The sequence below is a fragment of the Caretta caretta genome, chromosome 6 (genome assembly GCF_965140235.1).
Source record: "Caretta caretta isolate rCarCar2 chromosome 6, rCarCar1.hap1, whole genome shotgun sequence".
Taxonomy (NCBI): domain Eukaryota; kingdom Metazoa; phylum Chordata; order Testudines; family Cheloniidae; genus Caretta; species Caretta caretta.
Window position 1 is genome coordinate 63,731,287 of NC_134211.1, and position 14,508 is coordinate 63,745,794.

At 45.1% G+C, this 14,508-nt stretch overlaps 1 protein-coding gene across 2 annotated transcripts; it reads right to left on the reverse strand.

Moving 5' to 3' along the window:
• Window positions 1-54: 54 nt before the first annotated feature.
• On the reverse strand, window positions 55-13,684 carry SLC10A1 (solute carrier family 10 member 1). 2 transcript variants are annotated; one of them, XM_048853170.2, is made up of 6 exons: window positions 13,261-13,684; window positions 11,111-11,541; window positions 7,357-7,567; window positions 7,083-7,261; window positions 4,407-4,603; window positions 55-2,427 (listed from the first exon to the last, which is right to left on the reverse strand). In XM_048853170.2, the coding sequence occupies exons 2-6, from the start codon at window positions 11,530-11,532 to the stop codon at window positions 2,243-2,245; spliced, it is 1,194 nt and encodes a 397-aa protein (XP_048709127.1). In that variant the 5' UTR covers window positions 11,533-11,541; window positions 13,261-13,684; the 3' UTR covers window positions 55-2,242. The 2 variants fall into 2 exon arrangements, with proteins under 2 accessions (XP_048709127.1, XP_048709126.1); XM_048853169.2 differs by having other exon boundaries at window positions 11,111-11,584; window positions 13,261-13,683.
• Window positions 13,685-14,508: the final 824 nt, after the last annotated feature.

Sequence of the window (14,508 nt, forward strand, 5' to 3'; positions counted from 1 at the left end):
CCAATTCACAATGTTATTTCAAGTCTTGCAATATATTGTTGGCTTTGGAGTCACTTGGCAGGTAAGTCTAATCTTTATTAAGGCAAACGCTCAGCAAGTAGCAGTCAATTACAAATGAGAAGCTCAGTCAGATGACCTGATCGGTTGCTTCCAGCACTAGACTATACAGCTTTAAACTGCCTTTTGTTACATAAGCTTGTTACCTCTTATGCATATGTATTAGTTTCTCATTTCCATGTTAACTTTCTTCCTCTCGGTACAGGTTTAGTGTTAGTTCAAACTGGCCTTCTAGCTTTTTAGTCACTTTTTTCTTGGTCTTGCAAACATGATTACACTGCAATTTTTTACACTTACACATACATAGTTCTACTTATGCTTACACTGTTATGTTAACAGAACAGACTCTTAAAATCCACAGCAGGCTTCTGTCAGGCCTCATTATGCCTCTGCTCCTAAAGTATATGTAGTGTTTTATAAAGGTTTTCCTGACTGATTCTGTTTTTGCTTCTATGAAGCTTATTTCTTCACTAATATGGCCGCTGCTAATGTGAGTGGTGCTAAAGACCCAGCTGGTCACAGTCAGGCTGCTACCAGTGAAGACAGGAAACACTGTTTCCAAGGGGCTGAAATCAGTCTGCCCTCAAGGAAGATGGTGGCCCACCATGAGACGTCATGTAGGAGCTAAGTAGAGGCCGGGACAATGTAGAGGGGATGGTGCTGCTGAAAAACAGGTTTGAAAAACGACCATATTTTAAGGCAATCCCACGCTTTGTGGGAGGGGTTTTGAACGGTGGGGGTTGGCAGACTTACAGTGAAATCTTTAAACTCTGCATCTGAGGATATTCTAGCTATTAAAGGAACATTACCCATATGCAATTGCTGCATTTTGGAAAGCTTTATCCAGCAGTGTAAGGGATAAAGGTCTTTGGAATGCAGGTGAGACAGCCATTGAATAAATGGTCAGTGGCTAAAGATACTTGTTTCTAAAGAGCTTTACGACCATGATGGGTACCAGCATAATGGAAATCAGTGGAAAGGCTCTGATTCACTTCAATGGGGTCTGAATCGCACTAAGTGTGCAAAAAGAGTTCTCATCTTTGCATCACCAATGACTTGGCCTCTTGCCAGGAGCCTAAGGCCTACATCTAATTTACATAATGTAGCAAAACTACAGCAATTGTAAGTCAAAAGTTTGTGGCTTTATTGAATAGTGGTTTTTTAATATGCTCAATGTTCTTAAATTATTTTACTCTGAGGTACGGTGAACCACTGGTGTGAGCACAGAACTGGGAGCCTGGAGCTTCTGAGTTCTAATGCTGCTTTGTTACTGACTGGCCTTGTGGCTTAGTTAATGCTTATATGATGCTTTCAGAGTGTTCAGTATTATTACTTCAGATGTTGGGAGTGTTTCTATAAAGCACGGCGCTTCAGGACAGGTGGTCTTGTCCTTGGGCAGACCAGTCCAGCGGTTAGGGTACTAGCTTAGGATGAGGCAGACCCAGGTTCAGTTTCTTACTCTGTGATTTTGGGCAAGTCAGAGCCTCTGTGTGCCTCGGTTCTCCATTTATAAGATGTGGATAATAGCTCTTAAGTGTATGAGGCAGTCAGACACTAGGGTCAGCCTTATAAGTATCTTAGAAACCTCCCCATGTTAAATTATAGACAAGCTAAGGTTGGCTGCCCGTCATGTTTTGGGGCTTCAAGGCCTATGGTTTGGGGACTTTAGATGTACAAAACTGCTGGGGTAAAGGGGAGTGCCTGTGATTGATAGTAAAGGACTCCTAAACTGTACATGTGGTCACTTTTCATTTGTCAATCCTGTTATGAGAAAATTCCAGGATACCTTTTAGATTCTAATGAGAGAAATTAGCTTGAACTTCTGAAAGGCTTTTGCCTCCCCCTCTAACACTTGCCAGCAAAACTATGTGCCCAGAAAAACAACTCAAAAGAATGGGTCTGGCTTCATTAATGGTAGCAATCAATAATAAGCTGTCATGCTGTTAGTTCCAAGGTGTCTGGCACAGAGCTCGTGGGAAACTGGGAGAGAGCTCACTGGGATGGACTGCACCATTTCATCATCAGCCAAAATATGAATGTTTTGTAGATGACCAAAAATTGGTTAGTCCAATGAGTCTCAAACTATAGCCTGTGGTGCTTGGTGCCCTTTCTGGAGAACGTCCAGTGGGGGTAGAAGTGGGCCTGTGAGAAGATCTGCTCACTCCTTTGTTTTAAAATCAACATTTCATGCAAAACTGCTGGAGTTCAGCAAACCAGGTGCAGAAGATATAACCTGGACCATTGGTGGGTGTATCTGAGGTGTGGAGCTTCTGTAGTATCCCCCTATTTTGCTGGTGTTTCTTAGGGGCCTGGGTGGCTTTGTTTCTTGTGCAAGATCATCCACAGCTGTGTAGATCATCTTTGCTGTATCTAAAGAAGAGGTGGGGAGAAAAAAAAAGTCCATATGAGACCACATTGTCCCTAACCCATATCACTGGAAGGTGATGCTGCAGGAAAGATGAATGGTTGCTGTAATGCAGGGATTCCTATATTGCACTGAGCAATGCCTGGTCTTCTTTAGATCTCAAAGAAGCTCAAGGGACAGAGCTGTGCAAAATAAAAGTGGCAACCCTCTGCTCCTACCCCGTCCCCCAAACAAATAAAAAAACCTGCAGCTATTTTGTTTCAAGTCACTTCATGAACCAGACTTTGATTTGCATGGAATTTTTAGAAAAGAGTCCATTTAACAGTAAGTGGAAAATGTCACCTTTTTGTATGTTTCCAGTGCACACTGCTTTTCCATTTAAAAGAAAGTGTCTATTAGCAAACTAGCTGCATTTACAAAATATGACAAACCACCACTACTGCACTCCGTGGTGCAAATCAACCTCTGCTCTGCCTACCAAAGTAGATGGAGCCAGCTGTCTAGGGCAGGGGCAGGCCTAAGATGGCTGCTAGATGTTCTGCTTGAGTGGCTCTCCCAAGCAGCCCCTGCCTGTAAGGCTCAATGGGGTTTGAAGCTGTTCCCCAGCTGAAGCCCAGAGAGAGAGCTGCAGTAGTACTGGACTGGAACAGCTGTCCTGGTTGCTATGAAATTGGCCTACCCTTTTTTTTTTTTGTTTTTAAACCACAAAGGCAGCTGCCGAATTTGCTTATACATCCAACCAGTCTCCCCTCTCAGCTGCAATACTTGTTTGCAACCTCACCAAAAAGCAATCCACTCATTTGGATTAAGCATTCTTCACTTTCTATCCTAAACTATTGTATATTGGTCCAGAAGAGCAGCATCTGGCAGAGGTAAATGAACTCATGTTCATTAAGAATTTCAATGACACAATCAACTCATATTTGTAGGCCACTGTGATAGGGTGAAACTGTCCCATCCTGTGCTAGAAAGGGTTAAAGGCCAGTCTTGGGCTCAGGTATCCACATTTGCTGCACTTATGAAACTGAACTATTTGAGAGATGCGGAGCTACGTGTGATGGCTGGCAATTTACAGCACTGGTAGAGCCTGTCTGGGCAGATGATACCTTTGTTTTGTATCGTTTGAAACTTTGTTTTTGAACAATCCCTTTTCCTGGAAGAGGCTGGATGCTTTGAGGTCACTTGGCTGGAGGGCTGGCTGATACTATGGTTGGATAGGCCATAATATGTATATGAGAAACTGAGGCAGAGCAGTCCTAGGACCATGTTGTACCACAAAGGGGTGCACGCAAGAGTTGCACCCTGTCACAGTGACCTGACAGTTGTCAGATGGTAATGAGTATGATGTTACTGGCCAGGGCTGGGTAACAAAATATGAAGGTGAAAATCTTCTTATCCTACCCTACAGAGCTTCCAGTCTTGGAGCCTCTCATTTCTATGCAGAAATTTCACACAGGAAATGTCTAGTGGGCTGCTCCCAGCATTTACCTTCTAATGACATGACTTATGTGACTTGCATATGGGGGGGGCTCGTTCCTTTCCCACCCGTCACTCAACAAGGTGTAGTGATACTCAAGATGTGTCAGGCAGCTGTCTACCTCATATTCCTCTCTGTTTCAAATGGACACGATATTCTTCTCCTTAGAGTTGTACAATCCCTGCTTTTGGGGTGTGCCTGCACACTGAAGCACAGGACCCTCTGGAAAGCTGTGACCGTTGGTGGGTTGCATAGTCAGTATCTCACACTACTAAACTTTTGATATCAGAAGTTGTGGCCCCTAGTATCCTCAATTCCCTATGCAGTATTATATGGAGAGGCTATTTTTCACTTCTAGCTGCTGAGTTTTGTTTTGCTGTGTCCTGTTACGCAGCAACTGAGTTCCACCCCAGAGATAGCAGCAGGTCCGTGATACCAGGATATGCACTACTTTGAGATGAAAAGCATGTAGGAACAGGAGAGAGGTTTTGGTTATACTACACTTGCCGTTTGGTTTCTTTAGTTTTTCATGAACCCTGAAGGCCAGTATCAGGAGAAAGCCCTCTCCAAGCTGAAATACCATGTACAGGAAAGGGAAGAAGAAAAGGGGTCCAATGACATCAGGGGCAAAGGCCACTTTGAGGATGGTAGAGCAGAGCTGCACATTCTGGCAACCAGTCTCCATGCAGACTGTCCGCCTGCACCTGTACAGGAAGGAGTTAAACACAGGCATGAATTGCAAAACGGTTACATTTCTATACAGCTTAAAGTAGACATGGTGCCCAGATGTTTATGCATTTGACTGTGGTAAAAGAAACTGCAGTAGGAGCAGTGCTGAGAATTCAAATGAGATGCTTTGCCCAGCACTCCTTTGGGAGTGTGCAAGGGTAGGTAGTGACAGATGGTGTGCATGGGTGGAAATCCTGCCTAGTAATGCTTGGCGGTCATGAATCTGAGGTTCTCAAGGAGCTGCTGCCTCCACAAGAGGAAAAAAAATCTGGTTCAAAAGTGAGGAGAGGGAGAGAGCACCACCCGGGAAAGGTAAGGGGAGGTTTGTGTGTGTTAGGAGGGTTATCTTGGCTGGGTTACCCATAGGCTCAAGGCATGATAAGGGATGATTCAGAGTTGTGTAGTGGGGTCCTCGCTTTGAGTCTGTGTTGGGGTCTTCAGCTGAATATTGTTATGCCCTTTGTGATGTGAAGCAGTTATCAAAATAGGAATAATTGTTTGAGTTTTGGCAGTCCTATCAGCACTCACTCACCCTTGTCTCCATCACTTTCTACTTGGGAGTTATCCTGACTTTTCTCTTTCATATTTCATTGTCCGTAACTGAGAATTCTGAAATGAACAGGTCTGTAGTGACCAAAAGTCAAACCATCCATCAGCTTGTTCAGAGGCCTGTGTGAAATAACTTGGTGGGTCTTCAGGTCCATTTGACAGAATTGCCTCTGCCATTGGTTCCACTTTTGGCAGACCCAAGATGGCCAAAGAATGAATTGGTCCATGAGACTCTACTCATCTCTCTTCCCCGTAAGGATTGAGGCATGTAGGCTAGGGACAATACAGAGGCAATGCTCCCTCTAATTTTTTACATCCATGTGTAGAATTAATTTTGTCATGTGCACCAATATGGAGGTGATGTGGGGCCGAGGGGTTTGGAGTGTGTGAGGGTCTCAGGGCTGGTGCAGGGGGGTGAGGGCTCTGGCTGGGGGTGCAGGCTCTCGAGTGGGGCTGAGGATGGGGGGTTTGGGGTGCAGGCTGCGGGAAGAGAGGACTTCCCCCAGCCCTCTCTCACTGCAGCAGCTCTAGGACCAGGGGAGAGGCACCTCTTCCCGCCTGCGTGACCCTTGATAGCCTGCTGCGCAGCCATGCAGCTTACAGGGAACTTGGTACAGAGGGAACTTGCAGTGTCACAGCCTGTATTCATGTGTATCCTGTAGTTAAATAACAAGTGTCAATATCAGGGTTGCTGCTGGCACCATTTTATCACTACAAAATCATATTTTTGGGGGGTGAGGGTGGGATCTGTGTAGACAACTTCTCTCGTCTGTGCTCAGACTTCAGCATCAGCACTGGGAGATCATGTTCAAAGTTCAGTTGTCAGAGTGCGTCAGAGCCTCCATGCTGAAAGCAACTCATTCAGCACCTCCCAAGATTTCAGTGTCATTCTTTTGTACTCCATCCCCTTTCTTAGAACTCCTAGGTAAAAAGGGAGTGAGTGTGATAAGGGATTGTGATGGGGTGTACTTGCCCCACACTGGACAAGAAGGGGTTAACCCCACACTCTGGACAGAGGAAACCATGCCCCCTCGCCCTGTTAGACATGCTCCAACAGCTGCTGCAGTATTAAGTGGAGCAGCCCAGCTCATTCTAGGCTGACTGCCTGAAAGGAAGGACGCACCTCGCAGGCTCCAGCCCGGGAGCAGCTAGAACCCCAGACGGCGGGAGCCAGAGGCACTGAGATCCAGGCAGATGCCTGGATACCTGTGGACACCTAAGGGAGGCCAGAGCTGTCAGGAACAGTGCACACTGAGGAACCGGGAGACCCCAAAGACGTCTAGACCACAGCATCAGGGAATATGGTAGGAAGTAGCCATAGGGAACTAGACAGTGGACTGGTTATCAAACTGGATCTTGAACCAGTGTGTTTTGGTCAGATCCCTGCTGACTCGGTGGCAATCACACTCGCCACTGTCAGGGCCCTGGGCTGGGACCCAGTGGAGCCTGGAGGTCCCAGGTCCCTCTATCCTGGCTGCCACCTACCCAACTGGTGGCTGCCTATTCCCCTACCTGGCCACTAGACCACTCAGCCCTGCTGAGGAGGGCAGCTACATTGATTCTGGCCATCAGGCCACACGACTCCACTGGGGAGGGGGTTCCGTTGACTCTGGCCCTTAGAACATATCACCCTAAAGGCAAGGGCAACCATACTGACTCGGCTCCCCTGACAGCAAAGGTGACCATATTGACTCTGGCCATTAGGCCGTGCTGCCCTGACATCGACAACTATATTGACTCCACTACTAAGCTGTACTGCCCTGATGACAAGCATAAGCGTACTGACTCTGGCCATTGGGCCATACTGCCCTGAGGCTAAGGGCAGGCAGGCAGACAGACTCGCCCCTCCCCCCAAAGGAGGACGGTGGTGTAATTGCCCCTCTACATGGATGTAGAAAGACCTACCTGTCATTGAGCTTGAAAAATGAAGATAGCATGTAGCCAAGCAGGAAACCAATAAAAGGCATCAAGGCAGATGTTCCCAGTAGGGGTGGTGAGAAGATGATCAAAATACTGTTTCCAACACTTGTCACAAACAGAGCGATTATTGGAACAGATGATACAAGCAGCACAATCATCCCTGCCTGAAATAAAAGTGGATCAGGAGTTGGGAAAGACAAGACAAAAAGTTTGTAAATTGTTTCGAGGCCCATAGGGAAAGGAGATTACCACTTCTTACCTTGATGATGAGGCGAGCATACTGTGGCTTCTTCTCATTCAGGAAGATGCCAATGGTGCAGGGAATGAGCATCATGGCCAAAGAGATGACTATTCCCTTGTAAGGCACTTTGCCCTCTAGGTTGCCCTGGTACAGCCCTCTTGAGTAAAGATACAGGAGAAGAGGCATCAGCCCAAGTGCCAGGAGCGTTGAGCATGTGGTCATCACAATGCTGAGATGAAGGGAAAATGTAATAGCAGTAGAATGAAATTATTTGTTGGAATATTCTTCTCTTTATCTAACTTGGACACTTACGTCCATCTACAATTTCAGCTCACTTTTCCCATTTCTCCCCTTTCCCGCACAGAGGTTTCAGCATTACCAGGTGATGAAAGGATCTACGGCAATGGAAGTAAGGGAAGATTGAGTAGTTTAAAGGACAGTTCTATTTTAGGCTCAAAAAGTAGTCCTAAGTATGCATCTTGGTTCATAGAAATTGCCATACTGCATCATAGTCCAGTATCCTATCTCCAGCAGTGACTGGTACCAGTTGCTTTAAAGGAAAGTACAAGAAACTGCACAATAGGCAGTTATGGAATAACCTGCCCATAGGGAAAATTTCTTCTCAACTCCCATTAATTAGAAATTTGGCTCTCCCCTGAGACATAAGGGTTTATATCTTCAAAGGTCTTGGGTTGGTTTGTTTCTAAATACTTACTGTTATAACTCTGGATGTTCTTGTTATACATGTACATAAAGTGCAAAAGTTCAGCTGTCTTTCCCTTGCTGTTGTTTTCACTCTTATCTTGGACAAGGGCCACGGGACTGAGGCAATGCTTGTCTCATTTTTTGGGGTGGGGGGCTTACCTTTTTCTATTTGGGGTAGCCCCTTAAGACTTGCTTGATTTACATGGAATGGAAAGAGGTCTCTTAAGTACTAATAACTGGAATGGTGAAGGGAATGTAGGCATTGCCACGCTGGAACAAAACAATGGTCCGTTTACGCCAGTATTCTGCCCTCAACGGTGGCTAATGTTGGGCACTTCAAAAAAAGGTATAAAACTCCATTATGCATCTAATGATGCAACAGTAATGCTGCAGTACTAAATTGTATAGTGCAGGAGCCCCCCAGAAATTCCCTCAAGTTGGTAATTCTATCACGTGAGAGAATCTCCAAAATCCATCTCATGTGATGTCACCATAAGATAAAGCAGCCATTTTCGAAACCTAACTAACATTTTACTGGTAAATTTTATCTAATTGAAAATCGGTGCAACAGTAATTGTGAGACTTCACACATTTAGTAATAAATACACACATTGTTCTAATATAAACGTGTAGCTCAGCTCCTATATCAAACTTTAAGTAGCAATACACAGGCAAAGCACACATGTAATAAGTCAAAGAGGCCATCGGCAGAACATGTAAAATACTCCTTTTATAAAACATATGCTCTGCAAAATTCAAATAAAGCATTTAAGATGCTTGAAGAATATTTTACATGGGTCTTGAATTTTACTCAGATTTCACATCCACTGATTAAATTGATCACATAACCTTTTAGAAGAAAGGTAAATTGGATCTACTGCATAAGATTTTTATGATGGTAGCTGGGAAAGAAGTGTGACTCTCAACTTGAAAACTTGGTGTGTTTTAAGGGGATTCAGATTATAATGATATCTTAAAAATAAACAAAAGAGCTGAGGAGAGAAGTGCCATCTACTGCATCTCCTGTCCTTAATTTGTAGTATTTTCCTGCTTATTCTATGAAGCGTTTCACTGTTTTCATAAGACCCTTACAGGATACCTTACTGTGACTTGCCTCCTGAATTTCTGACCCTCTCCTACTATTGCTTCTAAATCATCTCCTTAGGAAAAGTAGCATGAAATGTTAAATCAGTATTTTGCTGCTTGGTGGGCTTGCATGGTCGTCATATGGGAAATCTATGCTGAGTGGATTCTAAATCACAGGGTGCACAAAAAGGTCCGCTAGAAAGTCTTGTCATTTTGATGAATTCATTGATCAAGATGCACTATGGGACACTTTGTTTAATGGCAGAGAGCTAACGGGGAGAAATGCCACTTTTCCTTAGTTAATTTCAGCATTTGCTCATAAACCTCTGTGGCATGTGAATTTATGCTGAATTGACTGAATTTTCAAAAGGGTCTCAGCCATGGCCATGAATCACCATTGTGTTACTTCAGATTCAAGTTGGTGTAACTCTACTTGAACTAAATGAATGGAGTTACACCACTATAAAAGGGAAGTTAATGAAATGCGGGATCAAGCCCCAAATCTTTATATCTGAACCTACAGTTTTGCCCATGGACAAACTTGCAGTTTTTGAGCACATACAGCTTTTGCTTTTCTGCATTCACAAATTACATGACTGGGCACCAAATGCAAACAAGGTTGTCAAATATGCAGCCCAGTCTTGAAAATGTGGTCTCTGTGTCACAGGACCAAACGCAAGGATCCATAGTGCCATGCAATAAAAAGAAAATCAACCACCACCACAACAAAAAGCACTATTAAAACAACCAACTAAATAATCAAAAGTCCCACGGTAGAACCTTATTTTATGTCAACAAGTTGAATTTGTTAATGAAAGGATGAGAAGACAGGGACCACTCCTATTGGGCTTTAATTCATCATTATATTTTCATCACGTTTAGATGGACCTTTGTCTCCGCAATCTATTCATTTAACTACCCAGTCAATTTGTAATTGGGCACAACATCTGCCATTTGATTGAATCCTGGGTTGAAGAGGTTTAAACTCACATCAAGTTCTTTGAAATGTCGCTTGTAGTCCAATACTGTGCTGAGTAACAAGACTGATGAGTATGCCACAGGTAAGCTATTAAAATCAATTCTTCTTATGGCACCAACAAAAGTACACAGCTTGTCTTCCTCTTTTGAGTGTTTCTTTCCTCCTAAAGCTATAATCTGTGTAGGTTTCTAATTCCTATGTCCTAACTGCAAGACTGGTAGAAACTCCCCTATTTCTCTGCCTACACTCACATTGCTCCTTACCTTCCGTGCTGGCTTGATCCTACGTCCTGGGTTCCTGGGAGGGTGTTACGTCCTCTGCCTACTTCACTCCTCCCTGCTGGCTGGCTCTCAACTTTCTGCTGGTTCCCAGAGCAGCACCACGACTAGCTGCTGTGGGTTCTGGCAGGAGGGCTCAGCAGGCAGAACAGGACCCAGCTGCTGGCTGGGCTCCCTTCCACCCTACTCTGCTCCTTACTCTCCCTTCTCCCTGCTGGTTTGGGGCTTCCCCAGTGCCAAGAGGAGCTGCTGTGGATTCTGGCAGGAGAGCCCAACCCAGGCATCCGTCACGCTCCCAGCCACATGAGGTAGTTTACTGGTGCACGTGTGGGGAACGTGAGGGAACACTGGTGGCTGGGCTAAATTTGAGTGGTGTTGCAACCTGGTACGTCAGGTCACACCACCACTGAAATTTGGCTTGGCTACTGCTCTGGCTGGCATTATGGAGGGGTAGCCAGGTCAAATCTTAGTGGTGGTGTGACCCCAAGTGCTGGAGTGCAGCTCTATTCTAGATTTTAGGTGCCAGAGCGCTGCTCCGGACCAATAGTGACTAAGCAGCATTTAGCACCAAGCTGATGAGTACTCAAAAAATACTTTGGGTACAATACCAAATTTATTCCTGCCCGAAGCATTAGAATTGAGAGAACTAAGTTAGACTGTAGACCAGTCTCCTAACTGAAATGGCCTGGCCAGTGACAATGGTGAGGTACCGAGCTCTCCTTACCTCAGGTTCATATCTCCTTTTGCTGCCAGACTAAAAATGTTTGAGAGGTTTCCACCTGGACAGCAGCCACAGATGAGCACAGCCAGAGACTCAATAGGGCCCAAATGGAAAAGCTTTCCCAGGGCAAACGCTGTCAGAGGCATTATGCCATACTGAGCTACCACAGCAATGGCCACCCCTTTAGGTTTCCAGAAGTGAGTCTTGATCTTGGAGAGCTGCATGGTGCACCCCAGTGACACCATGACAATGCCCAGGACAGCAATGAGGATTCCATTCAGCGCTTGGTCAGTGGCCCGTTGGTGAAACGTGAAAGGCAGTGTAAAGTTGGGCAGGGAGGCATTCTCGGTGTGCTCTGGGTTCCAGGATTTGGGGCTCCCATAGGCTCCTCTGGTGGTGTTCATTGTCACTATGAGCTTAGCCATCCCTTCTTCCTGATGTGGTTGGCAAAGTGAAGAAGGAAGCTAGTTCAAAAGCCTGAAACCATACAAATCCAGTGCACATAAACATCACATCCAACACTCCCCCTTCCTGCAGTCAGTACCTTCTCTTCTCCAGGCCTGAGCTCTTATCATCTAGTACTGAGTGCAGCTGAAGGCTATTTTGTTAGGGATCATATTTTTAATAGTTTGCACCTTTCTGCCCTAGGAATTCAAAGCACTCTCCTAATTTTTAGGACTAGAATAACCCCTCTAATAGCCACATTGACGGCTGACTAATATTTCATGCATGACAAAGTTTCAGCCTCTGTCTCATGGCTATTCATTGAGAGCCATGAAACAGAGCCCATTGATTTCCAGAATAAAAACCTTCCACTATTTACTAGCTTTCCAAGATTTCCAACTGAATGCCTTGACTCCTCTCTAGCTTCCTTAGCCATTCCCACACAATGAGAATAAGGGCACAGTCAATGAAAATGAAAGGCAGCTAATATAAAGCTGATAAAATGAAATAGCCTGTAGAACTCATTGCCACAAGATGCTACTGAGGCCAAGAGCTTAGCAGGATGCAAAATAGTTAGGCATTTATATACCCAGTGAGAACATCCCCAGTTATACTAGAAAGAATTCATTTTTTCCCTCTAAGGCTACATCTACGCTATGAGCTAGAGGAGCGATTTCTCCGCTTGCGTACACATGCTAGCTCTCGCTGACCTAGCCTGAGTATAAACAGCAGCGTAACTGCGGTCGCATAGGCACAGCTTAGCCATGCCCTGTGCATTCCCACAGGGGCCTGGCATCTGTGTACTCGGCATGGCTAAGCTGCTGCTACCCTCACTACAGTGGCTACAGTGGCTACACTGCTGTTTATACTCACACGAGCTCGCCTCAATCTAGCTAGAATATGTGTACATGAGCAGGGGACTCATACCCCCTACCTCACAGTATAGGTGAAGCCTAAGAAGGGTTATAAACCCTCATGCTTCAGGGCTAAGCCCACCTCTGACTCATGGCAGTTTGGAAGAAGCTTTTCCTGTGGACAGGTTATTCCAGTACAGGCTGTCTTGTGTCTTACTTTGAAGCACCTGTTGCTGATCGCAGGATACTGGACTAGATAGACTCTGATCTGGTAGGGCAATTCCTCTGTTACATTTACAACCATGAATTAATTAAGCTTCACAATGTTCCAAAGTAGCATTCCCATCTTAGAGATGGGGAAACAGGCACAGAGGCTACCTAATTCATCCAAAGACACACACTGAGTCAGTGGCAGAGGAGGGAAAACCTCCAGGTTTCTTGGCCTTGTTAAAGCATGGGACAGACAGCCATGTTTCCTGCCATACCTGCAGCTACCAGCAGCACACATCAATGGGAGCTGCACAGGTGGACATAAGGAGGAAGTGGGGCCAGCATGGTGTCCTTTAAAGAAACTATTTCGCAAATTGAAATGACTCCTCTGATCCCCCAGTAGGTCCTTGCCATACTAACCATGTAGCAGGAGGAAACATTTCATTCTGTATGCCAGACTTGGGAACCGCATTTACTGGTGCCCAACCTTCTTCTTTGCTCCCTGTTCTCCGAGCCCCTATACACATACACAAATAAATATGGAGCAAGCCATCTGGAGTTTCCCATTAGGATCAGACCTGGTGTCTGCAAAAACACACCATCCCTAGACACGTTAAAGTACAGAGTGGAAATTAATTAATTTACCGTTAGCCCTTAGACTGCTGCTTCAGAAGGTGGATATTGTCTTTGCACTTTTCAAAGGGTTTACATGCTACTTGATGATCCATTCCTGGCGGAGTTCTCCAAGCAATAAAACTCAGAAGGCCCTTTAGCCATCATGATTCAAGAAAATCCCTTCCCCATCTGACAAAGCCTGGTCCTGTGCTTGCAGAGTATGATAGTATCTCCTAGAAGACCAAAACTGGAATCTTCTGGATGGCGATGTGTCCAGAGGCAGCCTGTGCAGGTTGGATCTTTTTCTCCTGGGCACAGGGTTGGGGAATGGATTTTCACTGCACTGCTTTCTCTGTGAACCCTCCTTCCCTCTTGCTGGAGAAGCCCTAATTTGTCAGCTGCAGTAATTTATTCATTGCTTCTATTCATAGCGGAGCTCACCAGTGAGCAACTTTCCAGCCCAATTGCTCTGGAGACATGATTGAAAGCTGGAAGGAATGTAGGAGCCTTTCTTTCCTGTTTCTCTCTCTAGTGTTGATTTGAAAATGCTTCTAATAGGCAGGACGTCACAAGGGAAGGAAGGAGTAACTGGAGCAGCAACAGCTGTTGAGTGTTGTGTAGGCAGCCCCAATCAGTTTAGGGGAAGGAGGGCGCCATAGGTAAGGTAGAATTTAATGAGAATCTTCACTAATGGTTGGCACAGGGACACCTGGGTTCTTTCCCTGCCTTGTCCACTGACTTGCAATGTGGCCTCAAGAAAGTTATTTGATCTTTTTGTTGCATCACCTCTCACGCTCATGGATAATCCCCATCCTGGTAAAATGGAGATAATACTATGTGCCTTGCAGAAGGCATTGCGAAGCTTCATTTTTAAGAAGTGCTTTGAGACCTGCAGGTGAATGGTGTGATATAATATGAAGGTAGATCTTTGTCTCCAAGGCCATAGCTCAGCAAGAAGAAAAAGGTGCTATGCAAAGTTGGGCATTTTTGGATGCATTTTTATTTGGGGGCAGGGAGGGCATGGTTTGAAGGGCTGTATGAGTAATAAATAAACACAATCAAGGTAGCACATGTACAAGGGCATTGGAAATCTATAGGGAATTTTGGGGTAAAATCGACAGCAATTTCTCTTCCCTTCCCCCACTTCCTTTTCTCCAAATATCCACAGAAGTTCTGGGTAGTTGTTTGCTTTCTATTGTATTTGTCTTGGCTTGTCTATGTTAATAGTGAATAATGTCAGAAGATGCAAGGTGGGTCAATCAAAAGCAATTGTTCTCT